This window comes from Ursus arctos, unplaced genomic scaffold, assembly GCF_023065955.2.
Source record: "Ursus arctos isolate Adak ecotype North America unplaced genomic scaffold, UrsArc2.0 scaffold_8, whole genome shotgun sequence".
NCBI classification, from domain to species: domain Eukaryota; kingdom Metazoa; phylum Chordata; class Mammalia; order Carnivora; family Ursidae; genus Ursus; species Ursus arctos.
Genome location: NW_026623100.1, coordinates 16,874,031 through 16,893,315, shown reverse-complemented (window position 1 = coordinate 16,893,315; position 19,285 = coordinate 16,874,031). Strand labels below are relative to the sequence as shown.

Below are 19,285 nucleotides of genomic sequence, written 5' to 3'. Positions count from 1 at the left end.
ATACTCACTGGCCTGCAGGTCCTAGCAGATAACCTCCAGCAAGGTCAAGTATTTCCCCAACTTTTGAGGTCCAACTCAAGCACCACTTTCTTTTCTAAGGGGCCTTTCCTGATCTACCTCTAAGCTTACTTTGCCAGCTACTTCCTTTCCCCCCTATGTACTCTGCATAATCTTGTCAACTTTCTTCAATTAAACTGTATGGTTTTGAGAGCAGGTCTCTTTCATCTCTGCATATCCCAAAGCACCCATACATTGCTTGGTACTACGTAGGAATTCAACAATTACTTGTAGAATAAACAGTTGAAGGTTTAGTCCATTTAGTGTTGTGTTTTTTCAAACTTTTCCCTAGAAATAGTATCGAGAGAAGAAAAAGCAAATTTCCTCATGAGTCTATCAAGAGGCCATAAAGCAACCTGATTTAAATATAAATTTTCTTAATTTTTGTGTGGTTTTATGTTTTCCTCTTAAAACTCATGAGAACTGCATATTCTATTCCAGCACAGGCCTGCATTTGTTTTAACCGGGAACTCCAAGCCCCCTCACCACCAAGTTAATTACTACTAGGCCTAAGATTCACCAGTAGAGAGATGGAGGGAAGTAAGCTATTAGCAGCACTGGAGAGATAATGTACCATATGTCTAAGTCATTAGATGAAGGAGAAATGCTATGCTCTAGCTATGAAAAACTGCAGCTAAAACTAGCAAAAGAGGAGCACCTGGGTGGCTCAGTCGGTTTGCCTTCGGCTCAGATCATGACCCTGGAGCCCCAGCATTGAGCCCCGTGCTGGGCAGGAAGCCTGCTTCTCCCTCTCCCTCTGTCTCACCCCCCGCTCACTCGCTCACTCTCTCTCAAATAAATAAATAAAATCTTAAAAAAATATATATATATATATATAACAAGCAGGAGAAAATTGTGAGAATGTCTGCTCCCCAAAAGAAGCAGCAGAATTAGGATAGAATGGAATAAGAGCAAGAAGAGATTCTAAATAAACCCAGAATTCACAAAGAACATGTTCTCAAAATCTGTAAATGAACTGAGCTTGAAAGACTAAAGGTCAGAACTTATTGAGATAATAAAAATACGCAGTTTCCACAATTCCTAAATGTAAAGAGAAACCACATCTACCCATGCAGGAAGGAGAAAATGGATACTTGCATTATGTTAAGCCAGAACATTATCTGAACATACCCTCAATCCATTTAACTTCTTTGCAGAATTCTCTTCAGCTTTTTCACACCCTTTCCCTCCCTCATTTTTACAGACCATCATCACACTGCTTCCTAGGCTTGGCTTAGTGTAGTTCCAAAGAGCCAAAATGTTATCTGATACACAGAAAGACTTCTGGCCTAAGGATTTCTGCTTTTAAAGGTCATAGAAATGTCTCTAGGCCCGAAAGCAGCAATGCTAGAGAATCTTATGTTAATACATCACTAATTTATAATATTAACTATAAGTAGGGGGCAAAAACTACTAATTCAGAATTTTTATATACTTTGGAAAGTCATCTACAAAATTCTGGAAGTTAACTTGCTGCGTTCTTAAAGTTCTTTACACTTAACCTATAAAAGACATATTCTAAACTATATTCTAATCCAAACTTCTTCTGTAAAGGATCAATAAGTAAGTATTTTAGGTTTTGCCAGCGAGGAGGCAAAACCAAGGAAACAATAGAGAGATCTCTGTTGCAACTACTTAACTCTGCTCTTGTAGTGAATTTTCACATGCCTTGAAATATTATTTTTATCATTTTTCAACTATTTATAAACTCACAGGCCATATAAAAACAGGTGGCAGGCCAGATATGGCCCAAGGCCTAGTTGGCAACCTCTATTCTAGTCTAAGACAGACTTGAAAAGAAAGCTCTATACTGACAGTATTACTAAGAAATATTTTCCTATTTTCATGGAAAAATACACATAAAAGGAAATGAAAAAAAAGGGATATACAACAGTATACACAGTATAAGCCTAGCATTTGGAGAAAAAGTGTATGTGTGCGTGCACGTAGGCACATCTATTCATGTATAAGGTGTAAGAAGAACCAAAGTAATTAAAACAAAATGTTGACGATAATAGTAAGAGTAAATTTTAGTTTCTTTTTTTTCAATTTATTTAAATTCAAGTTGGTTAACATGGTGTATCATTAATTTTGGGTAGAACTTAGTGATTCATCACTTACATTTAACACCCAGTACTCATCACATCGGGTGTCTTCCTTAATACCCATCACTCCATTACCCCAACCCCCCATCTTGCCTCCCCTCTAGCAACCCTCAGTTTGTTCTCTATAGCTAAGAGTCTCTTAGGGTTTGTCTCTCTCTCTGTTTTTATCCTATTTTATTTTTCCTTCCCTTTCCCTATGTTCATCAGTTTTGTTTCTTAAAATTTAGTTTCTTTTTTATGTTTTTATTTTCCAAATCTTCTACAATGAACATATAATACTTTTATAATTAGACAAAAATTAAATAAACAAAAAACCTGATTTTTGACCTGAGCTGTTACGATTTAAAATAATGTTCTTATACATACCTTTGAGGGTTCGCACCTGGTTCTGCTTGAGTACAGAGCTTAAGAAGTGAGGTGATAAAGAGCCACTGAAAGATAGATAAGATAAATATGCTTATAAAAATCTTTTATTTTACTGTCTATAGAACTTAGTCACAAATACAACTATATTATACAATAAAAAACACAAACTATTTTTACCTTGTTTTCTTTGCTAATACTATTCAGTTTAGGAAGAGTCTGCCAAAGCAGAAAGAGCATTAGATCCAAGATAAAATCACAACTATTTGGACGTTCTTAGGCAAAATAATTAATTTCTTAGTTTCTTCATCTGTAAAATAGGAATAATTAAACCTCCCACATAGGGATGCTGTGATGAATAATAATAATGCATTTAAAATGCCTGTAACAATAGACAATACATAATAGTTACTATTTGGTTTTGTATTGGATGCTTAAGTTTGATATGATATTCATATAGGTGTTACCACAGAAATGAAAGCGTTTATCAAAACAAATGTGTGAAGAGAACTGTATGTAATGATGCAAAACAGATAAGTTCTTGATTTTATTAATAAAAATCAGTATCAAATTAAACTTGCTATAGTCATAAAGAGATTAGGAGTTTGGACTTTCCTTTTTTTTAAGATTTTATTTTTAAGCAATCTCTACACCTAGCACGGGGCTTGAATTCACAACCCCGAGATTAAGAGTCACATGCTCTTTTGACTGAACCAGCCAAATGCCCCAGTTCTGGCTTTTTTTTTTTAATTCTAAAAATTAAAACATTTTTAGGACACACTATTTCTCTTCTTGGAATTTGTGATAGCATAAAAAATCTGTTTTGCTAACTAAATTATAAATCTATTTCCCATTCATAGTTTTACATATACTGTATCATTCTCTTTCTGAACTTACCAATTATGACATGAAAGGGCTACAAAAAGGCCTATTAGATGGAACCATCATTTTGGCAAACAATGAAAAACAGAAAATGTTTCTAAAAAATATTAAGGTAATGTTTTAAAGTCAAAAATTATCTTTATACTGTCATTTATCTATCTGGTTTTAAACCACAAAATCATTTTTATTTAACATATGATAAAGCTAAAAGATAAAATCATGAAAATGCAACCTATCAAAAGCACAGTGAACTGCATATTTGATGGTATACAAGAGTTTGAATTCTCTCATTTAATCTTTAATTTAAAAAAAGCACAGCTAAATAAAACACATAAATGACCACAAGCAGAACTTACCATTAGTTTCTAAATTATTTTTTTTAAACTAGGATACCTCATAAGCACCACCGTTAACGGATAAAGAAGATACCAAGTCCCAGCAATGAGGATATAAACTCTGATAACTTTTCTAGGTTTCATTTCATAAAGATAAACCACTCAATCATTCTTGTGACAGTAATCCTTTCAATCTAACTAGTAAACAAGCTTAAAGTCTCAGTGAGTAGATATATATTACTAATTTCAACTTTAACCTTACTAACTTTTTATTGCATTTCAGCCACCACTCCAAAGTTATTTAGTAATAGTTTAAGAAATTAAACACTGTATGAAATATTGATAATTGTTGCAGCTGAAGAGTTCATTATAGTTTTCTCCCTCCTTTTGTGTATGTCTGAAATTCTCCATCTAGTATTTTATTTAAAAGCTTTTAATTTTTCCAAAAAACACATTAACCATTAAGGCCACCCTCAAAAGTATCTCAACAAAGTCTGGCATTTTCAATTCAAACGAATGTACATAATAGAATTCAAAAAAAAATTCCAAAGGCTTCTTTAGGAAACAGAAACAAAATCTGATTTGAAGTCTCATTTTCAGCTTTGACTTGAAATGGGAAAGCTGTAAGATCAATAGGAGTCACAGAGTTTGAAAACAAGAGCCAAGGAGATATATTACAATTAAATTTACCAGGAGAAACAAAACAAATAAAAAAGTCAAAGCATTATTTTACTTGTCAGACATTTTGAAATTTGAGACTGTTAAAATAATTTTCAAATACTAAATGTGCTGTGAAAGATAATCAAACTTAAAATAAAAAAGAAATAAATATATACATTAAAATGTTACAATGACAAACTTAATCATCTTATTTTAAAAAGTTTAAATATACTTTCAATTTCCCATGTCTTTAGTCCTCATTAGTATTGCAGGCAATTAAAATAATTTAAACCTTTTGTACCTGTAATTATTATTACATCTTTCTTTAGGGTTTACTTAATTTACTCAGGAGTAACTGTATTTTCCAGAATATGTTCTCACCTATCACATATCCTGTTTCCTAATAATACAAGTTAGACTATAAGTAAAAATACCTCAGGCTAATGTCTTATCCATAAATTATTCTCTATTAAATAAAGAAAAACAAACCCAAACCTTACAACTTTGTTAGGTTTTTCCATGTCATACAATGAAATCTTATAAGTCACCACTGACACTTATACGGAAGATCCTGTACCTTTGTGGAGATGCAGGAGGGGTGTAAAATGTTAATGCTGAGGAGAAAGGTTGCTTCTTCAGTGCCTGCATAAGGTTTGGTTTATATTCTGGATCAACACACCATAAGGAACCTTTTCCATTAACCTAAAATAAAATACACAAGAATTATTAACCTGCAACTTTAAGACATACACAATCAGTGCCTGAATAATTTTGCTAAATGTGTATGGGAAAAAAACCCTAGAGTACCTTTTCAGTACAATGCAAAGGTTGAATTAAGCTTGCTATAAATGCATTGTATGGTCAAAAGCCCTTGAGGCAGGTGCCTGGGTTCTTATCTCCAGCTCTGCCATTTACCTGTTGTGTGACCTTAGGAAAGTTAACCAATCTCTACCTCTTCAGGCCATTATTCCTTCATTTGGAAGGTAGGGATGATAACACTACCTATCTCACAGGGCTGTTATGTGTATTAAATTATGCATAACGTACTCTGCATGGTGCCTGGCACATAGGGCCACAGGACAAGCCAATCACTTCAAAGTCTGTGAGAATGGTACGACCCCAAGATGTACAGTGAACAGCATGGAGGGCTGTACAATTGGTCCTCCACATGGTAAGATGCAACAAATGTAAGCCATTGTTATTGTTATAGAAAAACCAGAAAGAAAAGGAAAAATTAAGCTTTCAATACAGCATCATTTCCCCCAAAGTGATAAGCAGTATGAGATCAGGTGATACAGCAAAAAATAATTTTTATTTTTTAATGGCATTAACAGTAATGCTTAAGTTCTCATTTAAAGTAAATTTAAATTAAAAAAGCAAACGATTTCAGGGGCTTCTGGGTGGCTCAGTCGGTTAGGCAACCAACTCTTGATTTCAGCTTGGGTGTGATCTCAGGGTTGTGAGATTGAGTTGGCGGCGGCGGGCTCCACGCTCAGTGCAAGTCTGCTTGAGACCTCTCCCTTTCCCTCTGCCCATCCCTGTGCTCAGGTACACACTCTCTCTCCAAATTGAATAAAGTCTTAAAAAAATGGTTTCATGAAAAGCACAGCAGAAGTCTCAAAGAGTGGAAATCAACAACTGAGGTATGGAAAAGACTGCTGTAAAAGATAACAAAGAGGAAGGAAGAGTCAGCCCTTCCCTCAAGATGATTAAGTTACAACATTTGAGGGACTTTTAGATAATATGGCAATGAGCATACTAACCCAGATTCCACTGAAATAATCAGCAGAATCTAAAAATTATGGAATTTTTATGATTACTAGAAACTAGAGAAACCATTAACAAAAGTGCCCGCTAAATTTCAAGTGGGAAGTGCCTGAAAGAAGGACTTGTGTGATCCATAGTTTCCTCAATATGAAGGAACAGCTTACAGGAAGGTAAGTGGACAAGACACATGAAAAACCTCACTAATATTATCTAACGTGCAGGGAAGAAGGCCAGGCTATAATTCCTTCAAATAGGTTTGATAAATGCTGCACATTTTGGGGTGCCTGGGTGGCTCAGTTGTTAAGCATCTGCCTTCGGCTCAGGTCATGATCCCAGGGTCCTGGGGTGGAACCCTGCAAGGGGCTCCCTGCTCAGCGGGAAGCCTGCTTCTCCCTCTCCCACTCCCCCTGATTGTTCCCTCTCTCGCTGTGTCTCTGTCAAATAAATAAAATCTTAAAAAAAAAAAAAGAAAAAAAAGAAAAAGAAAAATGCTGCACATTTTACTTCCGTCCTTCTTAGAAGATCACACTACATACCAGCAGGTTAAGGGATCTAAACAGTCTTGCTATCATTATACTTGTTTTATATGGTTTCCTAAAGTTATCTGACATAGAACCTCCTTCTCCTGGGTAATATTTGAGGAAGTCAGTGTTCTGTGGAACACTTATGAGAAAAACTGATGTAATTAATGAATTCTTGTAGAATATGCTTTCCAAAGATTAATGGAAAAAGCTACAAACATTGATTAGGCCATGAGGAAAAATAAATTCCCTTTTAAAGTTCACAACTTTAAGACTCCAGTGCAAAAAAAATAAATAAATAAAATAAAAATCCAACAACAACAAAAATTCTCTGACAACTTGGAAATTTATAATACTCTTAGATTAAAAAGATACCCAAGCTACAATTTTAGATTATCTAGTAAATAAAGGGTATAAACATAGCTATATGAAAACTAAGAGAATGTGGCCAAAGGCAAATTTATATCCACTTTCATTCATTCATTCATTTTTTTTTTTTTAAAGATTTTATTTATTCATTTGACACAGAGAGAGAGCCAGCGAGAGAGGGAACACAAGCAGGGGGAGTGGGAGAGGAAGAAGCAGGCTTCCAGCAGAGGAGCCTGATGTGGGGCTCGATCCCAGAACGCTGGGATCACGCCCTGAGCCAAAGGCAGATGCTTAACGACTGCGCCACCCAGGCGCCCCCACTTTCATTCATTTTTTAAAAGACTTATGTATTTATTTGAGAGAGAGCACACATGTGCATGAGGGTGAGGGGCAGAGGGAGAGAGAATTTCAAGCAGATTCTACACTGGGCATGGAGCCCTACTGGTGACTCGATCTTACCATCCTGAGACTTTGGCCTGAGCCAAAAGCAAGAGTCAGACACTTAACCAACTGAGCCAGGTGCCCCATCCACTTTCATTCGTAAACAACAATTGAAATATCTGAAATAAGCTTTTATCATATCTGGAGAAGGGTGGAGAGAAAATTAGATAATGTTATGTAATGTAAATATATTATATGAAAATTGATCATTGTTAAACTAGAAATCAGGAAAAGAATGGAATTGATAAATCAAGAGAGTATTCTAAAAAACCATCAATATGCTACACACCCTACTTGAGGTAGTCAAAGGAAATAATTGAAGGACTTTGGGAACTGTGATATCTATCACCTGCTAACTCTTCCTTCAGGATAAACCTGTTCTACTTCCTTAGCTGAACAACTTTAACTGCACATCCTGAACAGAAGCTGGACGACAAGTATACCTTACACATGGGCCACATCCATACACAGCCTACATACAGAACTCCACAGCCATGCAAGAAAATAAATAATAAATTTTTAAAAATTAAAAAATTAAAATTAAATTAAATCAATAAAATCTTCAAACAAAAAAAGATAAGGTAATTTATGTGTAAGTGACACAGAGCTGCAAAATAAATGAATACTTATTTCTGGGGGTTATTCTGAAATTGGCATAAAGTTAGAATTTATATGTTTTTAAGATTTTATTTATTTATTTGAGAGCAAGCGAGCGAGCAAGCGAACACAAGTGGGGAGAGAGACAGAGGAAGAGAGAAGCAGACTCTCTGCTGAATAGGCAGCCTGACTTGGGGCTTGATCCCAGGACTCTGGGATCATGACCTGAACTGAAGGCAGACGCTTAATCGACTGAGCCACCCAGGTGCCCTGTTTTTTTTTTTTTGTTTTTTTTTTAAGATTTATTTAGAGAAAAAGACCACAAGTGAGCAAGTGGGGGGAGGGGTAGAGAAAGAGACAGAATCCTGAAGCTGACACCCCACTGACTGCGGAGCCTGCTGGATGTGGGGCTTGTTCCCAGGACCCTGAGATCATGAACCTGAGCCAAAATCAAGAGTCAGCTGCTTAATCGACTGAGCCACCCAGGCACCCCACGTTTATATGGTTTAATAGCAGTATATTCTACTCCTTTACCTCTAAGAGGGAGTTCTGAAAAAAATCAACAAGAACAAAATCAATTAATTCTGAGTAAGACATAAAAGGTAATAAAGAACAAGGAATAAACTAAATTTAGAAGGAAAAACAGCTGCTTTAGAAAAAGTATGCTATCAGTGTAAGCAGTTTTTAACATCCTAGCAACCTAAATATATAGGAAAAGAAAAACCACAGCTGTCATATCATATAGAAAGAAACACACCATACTATTAGGTGAAACTTTCTTCTGGCCTTCAGCAGCAAAATAACACATGAACTATATACTAAGTAAGTATTTGAAATTTTGATTTGTTTTTCAAAGGAAGTCAAATTTTACAAATGTACTTTTGAATGAAATTACTTAAATTAGATATGTCTTCAGTCAGTTGGCCCAAGGGATAAATGTGTTTTTTAATGATAGGGAAATAAGACTTTAAAACATTAACACCCACAACATCCTGAAGTGGTTCAGTTTCATACAGAAAAGTTATGTATGAATTATTTTTCATATCCTGACCAAGACAATTATTTTAATGATTCTAGCCATGTTCTATCTTGGTATTCCTGAGATTACACTCCTAGAAACTGGTTCAATAGTCTACTTTTTAAATTCTATCATGAGAATTACAAATTGTTCTGACCATAGTAGAATTGCTATTTCCTTGAAATAGTAAATGGGAAGAACTGGTACTGAAAACCTGCCGTTCAGGGCAGTTAAGTATCTTGAGTAAGGTTTCCAAATAATAGTCTGGTTTATGTTACCATGGAAGCATTTCCTTTCACTGGGTCTGTTCACAAACTATCAGTAACAAGAGATAAAATTATGTATTTGCTAACATTATGTTTTAGAGTCTTCAGAATAGAGGAATTTATTTTAAACTAACTCTCACTTAAAAATCTTGCCCCTTCATTATTGTGCTTAGATGACAGAAGACAAATAATAGTTTTAGACGTTAAGTATTGTTTTAAACTAACTTTGCCTATACAAAATAAGTCTGTGCAATGGAAACAGGAAATGTGCATTCTCTCATTTACTATTTTGCCTTTTGGAACTATAAGGCTTCTGGACTTACATGGTAGAGAACCACTGAAGGTTTTGAAGAAATAAGGAATATACTAAGAAATTAACTTCAAAAAGATCTTAATGTTAGTTGTAGAGATAGTTTGGGAGAAAAAGCAATGTTCACTATTCCTGAAATGTTTTTACATACTTGCCCTGTACATTTTAATAGTTTTCCCCCGACTATCTTTTCTGTGGCTTTTAGAGTGACTGAATTAAAAGTAATTAACTAATCAAAAAGGGCATTCATAAGTCCTGTTTATAGCTTAAAACTTTTATGAACTTTTATAGTGGTTGGCATGACTTCTTTTCCTGGGATTCAGTTATTGAAGCAAGTCATCACTATGCAAATATACAGACTAAAACTGTACTAAACCAGGGAACATTTCTAATTTTGTGTTTCCCAGCTCAAGTCTCACAGTTATAGTGTCTTAGTTTGGCTTTAAAAAAATTAGAGAAGTAGATATAAGACCTGGATGTTTAAATATTTAAAACATGAAACCCAAACCAAAACAAAAAAAGACCACGTCTAACTTTTATAATTTTAAAATACTGAGGCAGATAAATACCTAGACCTGTCTATGGAGAGTATTAACTATGGTATGGATGATAGGGGGGAAAATCTCATCAGAAGCTATCCAGCTAACTGGGTATCATTACCACTTTGTAGTTTGGCCCAGACCTTGTCATCTTGACATTTTTTTTGAGATTATCATCTATAGATAAGACCTATTCATCAAAAAAGTGCTGGCAAGGTTGCCAAATTTAATTCCAACATTTTTTGGAACTAAGTACAACTTACTTGCCTTCTGCAGATTACAAGAGTACTGTTATTTCGAAACACTGATTCTAGAAGTATTTCATAAATTAAAAAAAAAAAATCCACAAGCAACACCAATCCTACCCGACTGTATCACTTTCTGTCCAAACTTCAGACATTTAAGCAGTGTGGCTATTGATTTTGTGAAGACCATCACCTGCCAGTTTCTTTCCTCCTACCCTGACCTGTGGTAATAGCTTACTAATTTTTATCCCAATACATTACAATTTCTATATTTATCCTCATATTTTTTATTATCTCACAAGATGATTTCTTTCTCTTTATCACACTCTCCCCATACTCTGGACTGTATGCTTTCTTGTTCGCTAGCTCTCACTTCCTTAACTTCTTTCTTTGAGCATTCAAAAATGCTCAAGTTAATTATATAAATAATGCACACATTTAAAGATTAAGGATAAAAACAAATCCCTTTTGATCACTACCACAAATCAAACTACACTGGACATATTCTGTAATTTTTATTACAAACAATACCACAGTGGATATACATCTCATTGTATGCAAGTATGAATGTTACTCTCAGGGAGAAACTGGAATCTAATCCACTAGAACAAAAGATATGCACATTTCTAATTTTAATAATTGTAGCCAAGTTGCCCTCAAAAATGGTCATACTAATTTACACTCTAATCTATTAGTGGTATGAAAATATCGGTATTATTTCCCCTATCCTTATCTAAATTGATATTATCATTTAAAATGTTTGCATTCTAATGGGGTACAACATACAAACATACTAGTTTGTATGTCCCTGATTACTAGTGAGGAGGAACATCTCTGCATGCTTATTGGCCATTTGTATCTCCTCCTCTGTTAACTGCCTGTTCATAATCTTACCCACTTTTTAAATTAGTTTTCATTTTCTTATTGAATTAGATGAATTCTTTACACACGGTGGTGTATTGCTCATTGTAAACATCTCCTATCAATTTCACATTTAATGACAGAATGTTGGTAGCTTGAAACTGGCCATGATGGAAATATTTATACTCTGAAAATTTACAAAAGCTATATTCCACCCCTACTCAATCCTTCCACATATACGAGCACACCATATTTTGAATCCCAATCTGTTTTGTCTCAATCACTTCTTCTTAACCAATCATTTTCAAGATTTCTGCAACATTTGATACTGTTGCTCATTCACACTTAAACTTACCCTCCTTTGCTTCCACTACAACATATTTTTCCTAGATTTTTCTACTGAAAATCAGTGCTGATGACTTCCAAACTTAGAGCTTTAATCCCACATTACCACTATTTCTGTACCATATTTCCAGGTACCTATTAGACAGTTCCCCTCTTATATCCCACCAGAAGTATAATCACAGTAGCTCTAAAAATAGAAAATAATTAAATGATACAATTCAAAATAAAATCCAACAAATACATGTTGGAAAGAACATATCCAACATTCCTAAAACTTTTAGTCATCTGAAAGGCAAGTTTGACTGAGGCTGGGGGAACCTGCTTCCAAGATGACTTATTCACACGACTGTTGGCAGAAGGCCACATTTCCTTGACACATAGGCCTCTTCATAAGGCTGCTTAAATGTCTTTATGATATGGCATCTGGCTTCCCCTATAGCTAGTTATCCAAAGCCCAAGATGGAAGCTATAGTGCCTTTTATGACCTAGCCTCAAAAGGCATGATCCATCATTTTCACAATATCTTCCTGGTTACATAGGTCAGCCCTATTCATTACTGAAGGGAACTCTACAAGGGCAAGAAAAGCGGAAGGTAGGGCTCATTTGGGGGCCTCCTGGAGGCTGTCTATGACAGAGATTGATCCTTTCAAATTACGGAGGCTTTTTTAATAGCCTAACACATACTTGGTCTTCATAAATACCCATGTGTAGTAGACAATGTGTTAAGATAGCAATATGTTACAAAAGATAACTAATACAACCTCCTTTTAAGTTAGCTGTAAGATGATGATAGATGATGATATATCCTAATGTCTTGCTACTCGTGGACTAATGGCACCAGGATCAATGGGGAGCCTGTTAGAAAAGAAAGCCTCAATCTCCACCCTAGATTTGCTGAATCAGAATCTGCATTTTAACAAGCTTTCCAGATATTAGTGTATACACTTAAGTTTGAACAGCACTATCCTAGAAAAATCCTTCAGTCACTTAAAAACATAATTACTTGCTCCTAATTTTTATTCAAAACAAGGGTTCTTGTTTTACTCAAAACAAGGAGAGTTCTGCTACCACTTGGGGGGTACAGGAAGCCATTAGAGGACATTGTTCCCAGTCTAACAAGAAAAAACCAAAATAATCCACAAAATCATAATTTTTTACAAGCTCATTCGAGAGCTAAGGCCACAAGACAACTGAAAGAACTGAATCCTAAAGTGTGACAGGGCCTTGTTAGGAGACATGGAACATACGAACTGTTTACCTTTGGGAGAGCATAGCAAAAGTGGCAGTCATAAAATAAGGTTAAAAAAAAAAAAGACTCAAATTTTAACAAATTCTTAAAAGCAGGGGTGCCTGGGTGGCTCAGTCAATTAAGTGTCTGCCTTCAGCTCAGGTCATGATTCCACAATCCTGGGATTGAGCCCTGAGTTAGGGTCCGGGATCCCTGCTGCTCCCTGCCCACTTCTCCCTCTCCTCCCTGCTCGTGCTCTCTCTTACTATCTCTGTCGCTGTCTCTCTCTCTCTCAAATAAATAAATAAAATCTTTGAACAACAACAACGACAACAAATTCTTAAAAGCCAAGGGTGAGCTAGCAAGATAATTTGGCGTTCTTGGCATTCCCAGACAGAAGGGTCTGCATCAACTAGCCAGCATTTTTCTACAGGCCCCCATCCACTGCTCCATAGGAAGACTTTAGACAGGGCAGGAGACCTAAGAGAGACACCCTTGTAAATGGTGATGGATATATAGAACATACTAAGGTTTAAGGCTGGAACAAGGATACCAGGAAAAGCTCATCCATATTCCAGGCTTTAAATGACCATGAGATGAGATCAGGTGTCACTGTGGGACAGGCACACAACCTGACTACATACTGGACAAAGCTCCACTATGAAGCAAAAACTGTCTGCCACTGAGAGAGTGGCAAAACACCCTCCTCACCCCAGTCCCAGGTAAAGGATGGCTACTGCTGGAGAAAAATACAACATTCAACAATCCTCATACATTACTGACACTAAGCAATGGCCATGTGTCATTAGGTAATGGGCAGGAAATCTGCTCATGCCCAGATGATACAAACCAGAGATCTATTGCCCCTGAGAAAAGAAATGGTAACTTACTTGTACCCAGGACCACCCATTGATACGAGGCAGAGTTTAACTACCTTGAAGGGAATAGCAGGGAACTGGCCTGAGCTCTGGAGCAGTGCTGTACAACAGGACTTTCTACAATGACAGAAATATCATATATTTGTACTGTTCAATATGCCAACCACTAACCACATATAGGTAACTGGCTACTGATGATTACAGTTCTAGACTCCACTCTGAGTAGATGGGAGAGACTGTCTGCTCCAAGGGAAGGCAAGGAAAGTCCTACTTTTGAGACAAAGGCATACAAAGCCTGCTTAATACTAAAACTAGAGCAGAAGAATCAAGAAACTCCTGCTCCCACCTCAAGAGCCTCATATCAAGTAACAAACAATTGCTATGGGAGGGGCAAGAGCACAGAGAGAAATATCTAACCCTCTTCCTGCCCCCAAATGTATCACAAGCTGAAAGACGAAGGTAGAGCAGAAATGCTAAGAAAAATCATCTGACACTCCAGGACTCACATTAAGCACAAAATATTAGCAGTCCATCTCTGAATGAATTTGAAGCCCATGGTACTCAGAAGGTAACTTTGACAACCACAAAACCTAAACCCATCCCAATTATTACCTAGATTGACCAATACCTGTTTCATGCTAACAACCTGACAAAAGTAGAGGCATGTTTATTTCTGGAAAGAAATATTATCTACGTCAGTCTCTACCATTCTTTTACAAACAATGTTTGATATTTAATCCAAAATTATGAGACACACACAAAAACAGGATATAAAATAGTCAACAAAACCAGACCCAGAGATGGACCACATACTGAAACTATTAGACAGACACCGTATCTATAATTAATATGTTTATGGATCTGGTGGAAAATTTTAGCAGAAAGATGGAGACTACTTTTAAAAAGGCAAAGGAAGGGCAATCCTCTTGGGTTTCCCCTCCCTCTTCAGGAGCTTTGTACTATCACTTTATTATTGCTCAGTAAACCTTGCTTTGGTGAAAAAAAAAAAAGGCAAATGAAAATGCTAGAAATGATAAATACACGTAAGTCCTTTATCAGGTTTATCGGCAGAATGAACACAACAGAGGGAAGACTAAACCTATAAAAGATCGAAAGAAATGATCCAAACTGAAACAAAGAGAGAAAAGAGTAGAAACTAGGGCAGAGCAACCAAGAGGTAAGACAATAGCAAATGGTCTGACGTATTTTTACTTCAAGTCCCAGGAGTAGGAAGTGAGCCACAGAAATATTTGAAGAGATAATGAGCAAAACTTGTCTAAATTTAATAAATGACAACAAACCACAAATCCAAGAACCTCTGAAAAACCAAAGCAGAATAAAAATAAAGAAAAACACACCTAGGTGCACCACAAACTGCTGAAAAGTAGTGATACAAGAGAAAAGTCATTGAAGTCAGACAGAAAAAAACCCAAACATTACAGAGGAACAAAGATATGAACGGCAGCAGACTTCTTATCAGAAACTACACAGGCCAGAACACAAGAGAGTAACATCTTTGAAATACTTCAAGAAAAAAAAAACTTCTTAACCTCCACAAAAGATTCTTACAAATTTATTGCTAGACTGGAACTATAAGAAATGCTAAATACACTTATCCAAGAAAAAGGAACTGATCCTGATAAGCATCAGGATTAGTCAACTTTTTCTGTGAAAAGCCAGATAAGTGGTGTAATAGTATAATGGTGATATTATTTGAAGGTAGACTGTGATAAATTAAAGACATATACTGAAAAGTGTACAGCAACCACGACTACCACCATCACCAGCCCTAAAAAAGAGAATAGCTGATAAACCAATAGTAGAGATAAAACTGAATCATAAAAAAGTACTCAATCCTTAAAAAGACAGGAAAAATGGGGGAAAAGAATAGAGCAAACAGAAATAGCATGATGATAGATTTATAGCCAACCATATCAATTACATTAATGTAAATGGTCTACATTCCAGTCATAAGACAGTCATACTGAATAAATAAGTAACACATATTGATACAGTGATGAAACACTACAGAAACTAAGAATAGAAAATTAGAACATTAGAAAACAAATTTATGTCCTACAGTAGACTGAAATTGTTAGATTTATATCAATATTTAAGAAATTCAAAAGCATCTCAATGAAAGCAAATGATGAATATAATTAAGCTTAAACTGAAGTAACTATGAGTTGACTATTTTTGTCTTCCTTTAGTTTCCCCATATTTTAAGGTCTCAATGTTAATTCTCTCCCACCTCCCCAAATACAGCAATGTTCATAAACACTGACCTTGCCATGGCTTCTTTCCACTTTCTGAAAACATTTATTCAGGGACAGATTATGTCGAACAGAATTCTTCCAGCCTGTTGGTGCAGTAGCAAAATATGGGAAGCGGTCCAAAATCCAGCTATAAATTTCTTTGACAGGCAAACATTTATTTGGAGAGTGTTCAATAGCCATGTAAATGAGAAGACTAAAAGAGTATGGGGGCTTTGCAGTTGCTGATTTTTTTTCTGGGTTCTGATAGCAAGATGGTCCTAAGGATGGCACATCATCTCCCTCTATGTCATACAATGGACTAACAATTGGAAGACCCTCACTTCCAAAGCTGAAGTTTGTTAGAAGATTAGTACTTTCATGAAGCCAGTTCAAGTTTGTGAGTTCATCATCTGCTGACTCACTGTCCACTAGAGTGGCCTTTGGCCTGGCAGCATCAACAGCTTCAGGCAAGCTTCCCATTTTGTAAATCTGGCTTAATCCTGCAACCTTTTCAGCTCCTGGAGTTTCAGCTCTCTTTTCTGGAGTCATTCCAATTACTGGACCCATTTACTCTTACAGTTCTGCAATAAAGAAAACAATTGTCAATCAATATAATACTTAAGATTCTTAAGCTCATGGAAAAAGAAAATACATATTTAAATATCACCAAATCAGAAATTTTGCAACTAATTATCCTACATAACATTTAAGCACAATATTTGTACAACAAAACATTAAAGCTTACAATATAAGGAAAAGAACTTATTTCATATTATTTGTATTATAATACATTATAATGCTGTAAATAAAATACAGCATTGTAACACCATATGTATGAGTGATATTAAGAAAAGTAAATAATGTATTTTGAATACTTACCAAAGACCCCAGCCTATAGTAACAGCCTAGTAAGTAATGGTTATTATTATTAAAAATGAGCAGAATTTCTTTGAATTATAAAACTTTATAATCCATGCATTTTGAGGATCTATGACCTTACTCAATATAGAAAATAACCAAATTTAAATTTAATAAATTTAATAAATTATAAATTTATTTAATAAATTATAATTAAATTCAATAAATTTAAATTCAAACAATTGTTTATTTAATAATTAAATTTAAATTCAGTATTAGGCCAAATTTAAAATATTGCTTAAACAATAATTCCAAACAAACCCTTTCCTCAAATCTGAAATATTTACTATAAAGAGATAAATGATTTCTAATATTTTTATAGATTATACTAAAAATAAACATTTCTTATTCACTAAATTTGTTATCAGCAAAATTATTATTTACTATAAATTTTTTTCTTTAGTACATTCAATATTTTAAGTGAATTCTATATCATCTCATCAAGTACTGACACTGAAAGACTGGCATTCTCTAAAATTTGAATTAGCACTGTATTTTCAAGAAGGAAAGAAAGCAATTTCTAAACTATCCTTTTTTACCTCTATTTTCTCAAATGTCTTTTGTTTTGCTTTTGAAACATACTTCAATGCAAAAAACATATCACAGGAAAATAATTGACCAAAGAGAAAAGTGATATAAGTAATGTACTATTAAATTAATTTTTAGTGGTTCTTAAAAGTACCTCATTTATAAATTCAGTGAAAAACTTTCTATGTCTTCCATTATCCTATTCAATCTACTTATGCTTATAGAACTGAAATAAGAGAAGTATCCCCACAGTTTTATTTTACTTAGAACAAGGCTGGCAGGTTACTCCAAGAACTATGAAAACCAGTCAATTTTACATGTAGAAGAATCTGTCTGGAATCTGGCAGCAATTAATAGATGTAGTCTCAAATTATCAACAGCATCAGCTAATATTTTGGGGGCCAGGTATTGTGCTAAATACCACAAACTATATCTCAATTAACCATCAATTAAATCCTATGAAGTAGGCACTATTATTAACCCAATTTTACAAATGAGGAAAATGACTCAGAGGTTAAGCATCCTGTTTTAGCTTATCTGGTTAGTAATGGGCAACAACAGAATTTAAACCTGGGCAGCTGACTTCAGAACCACAACTCTAACTAATACATTATCCTGGTAAGAATGAAAACTCATCACCAGTGAATACTAATGACCCAATCCTATTTATTTTAAGTCTTACTACTGTTCTCTCCATATCCAGTTCCTACCTCTCTTACTTACACCTGTAACTATAATTTGAAATGCCAAGACACTTTATAAAGGAAAAGATCAAACTGTAATAATTTGGTTTGTATTTCAGCAATTATGAAAACCACATATTCATAAACACATGCACATGTGTGCGTGCATATGTGCACATAGTGTATTTCAGAGATGACATTCTGTCCTGTGTAGCTGACCAAATTATTCACTTTACCAAAGTCTCTCTGCCCACAGAGAATTTAAAAAATGTGATCAATCAGAGTTCATTAAGAATATCTTGCTTCCTTTTAAAAAAAAAAAAACCCAAACACTCTTAGCAGTCAACGTTCAAAGAAGGCAATGACTGATTTCCAATGTTCTACTTTTGCCTTTCACCTCTATCTCCATTTATCTTCAATCACGTATAGAAATCAGAGTACCAAATATCAGTAGCTAACACTTACTGAGATTTTACTCTATTATAGATGCTATGCTATAGGCTTTAAAATCTCTACTTACTTTGCACTGCTACTTAGTTCTGTGTATGGTCCTTTCTTCGCAGCCATGAATTCCATAATGTGTAAGTTTTTTACTTTTGTATTCCTAATGAATCTTAACAAAATGTTGGGCATGAATAGGCATTCCAATTATAATCACTTCAAACTGAAATGAACTTACATCAACATATATGTCTACTCTGTACCAAGTGCTGTGTCACCTGCCTTTAAGAATTACTCTATTTTAAAAGAAAATCCTTAATGGTAGAAAACATCCTAACTGGTAACAATCAGAAAACTGAAGTTCACTTTATTAATAAGGAAATGAAAGTGAAGTAAGCCATTTGCCTAAAGTTCTAAAACCAATAAACAGTAGAGCCAAAATTATAAACCGGACTGAGTTTAATATTCAAGTTCTTTGTCCATTAGAGTACACTCAATCTCTTAAGTAACTTATATTTTTAGCAATACTAATTAAGACAGATACTGTTGACAGATATAAGAATAACATATATTCTCCTCAGAAATTAATTCAGATGGTTGCAAATATGTTATTCCTCTGAATTACAAGTTTAGAATAAAATCTCATTACTTTAAGATGTAAAACAATATTATG

At 34.9% G+C, this 19,285-nt stretch overlaps 1 protein-coding gene across 6 annotated transcripts in view; it reads right to left on the bottom strand.

Moving 5' to 3' along the window:
* Positions 1 to 19,285, bottom strand: part of FOXN2 (forkhead box N2) — a 62,593-nt gene that overhangs the window by 12,690 nt on the left and 30,618 nt on the right. For 5 of the 6 annotated variants that reach the window (XM_026486276.4, XM_026486259.4, XM_048222501.2 and 2 more), the window contains exons 2-4: positions 16,073 to 16,623; positions 4,980 to 5,104; positions 2,529 to 2,593 (exon numbers count right to left, since the gene is read on the bottom strand). In XM_026486276.4, coding sequence (XP_026342061.1) covers positions 2,529 to 2,593; positions 4,980 to 5,104; positions 16,073 to 16,609 — 727 coding nt within the window. In that variant the 5' untranslated portion in view covers positions 16,610 to 16,623. Of the gene's footprint in view, positions 1 to 2,528; positions 2,594 to 4,979; positions 5,105 to 16,072; positions 16,624 to 18,691; positions 18,785 to 19,285 lie in introns of all 6 variants that reach the window. The other variant, XM_026486268.4, reaches the window with a different exon arrangement.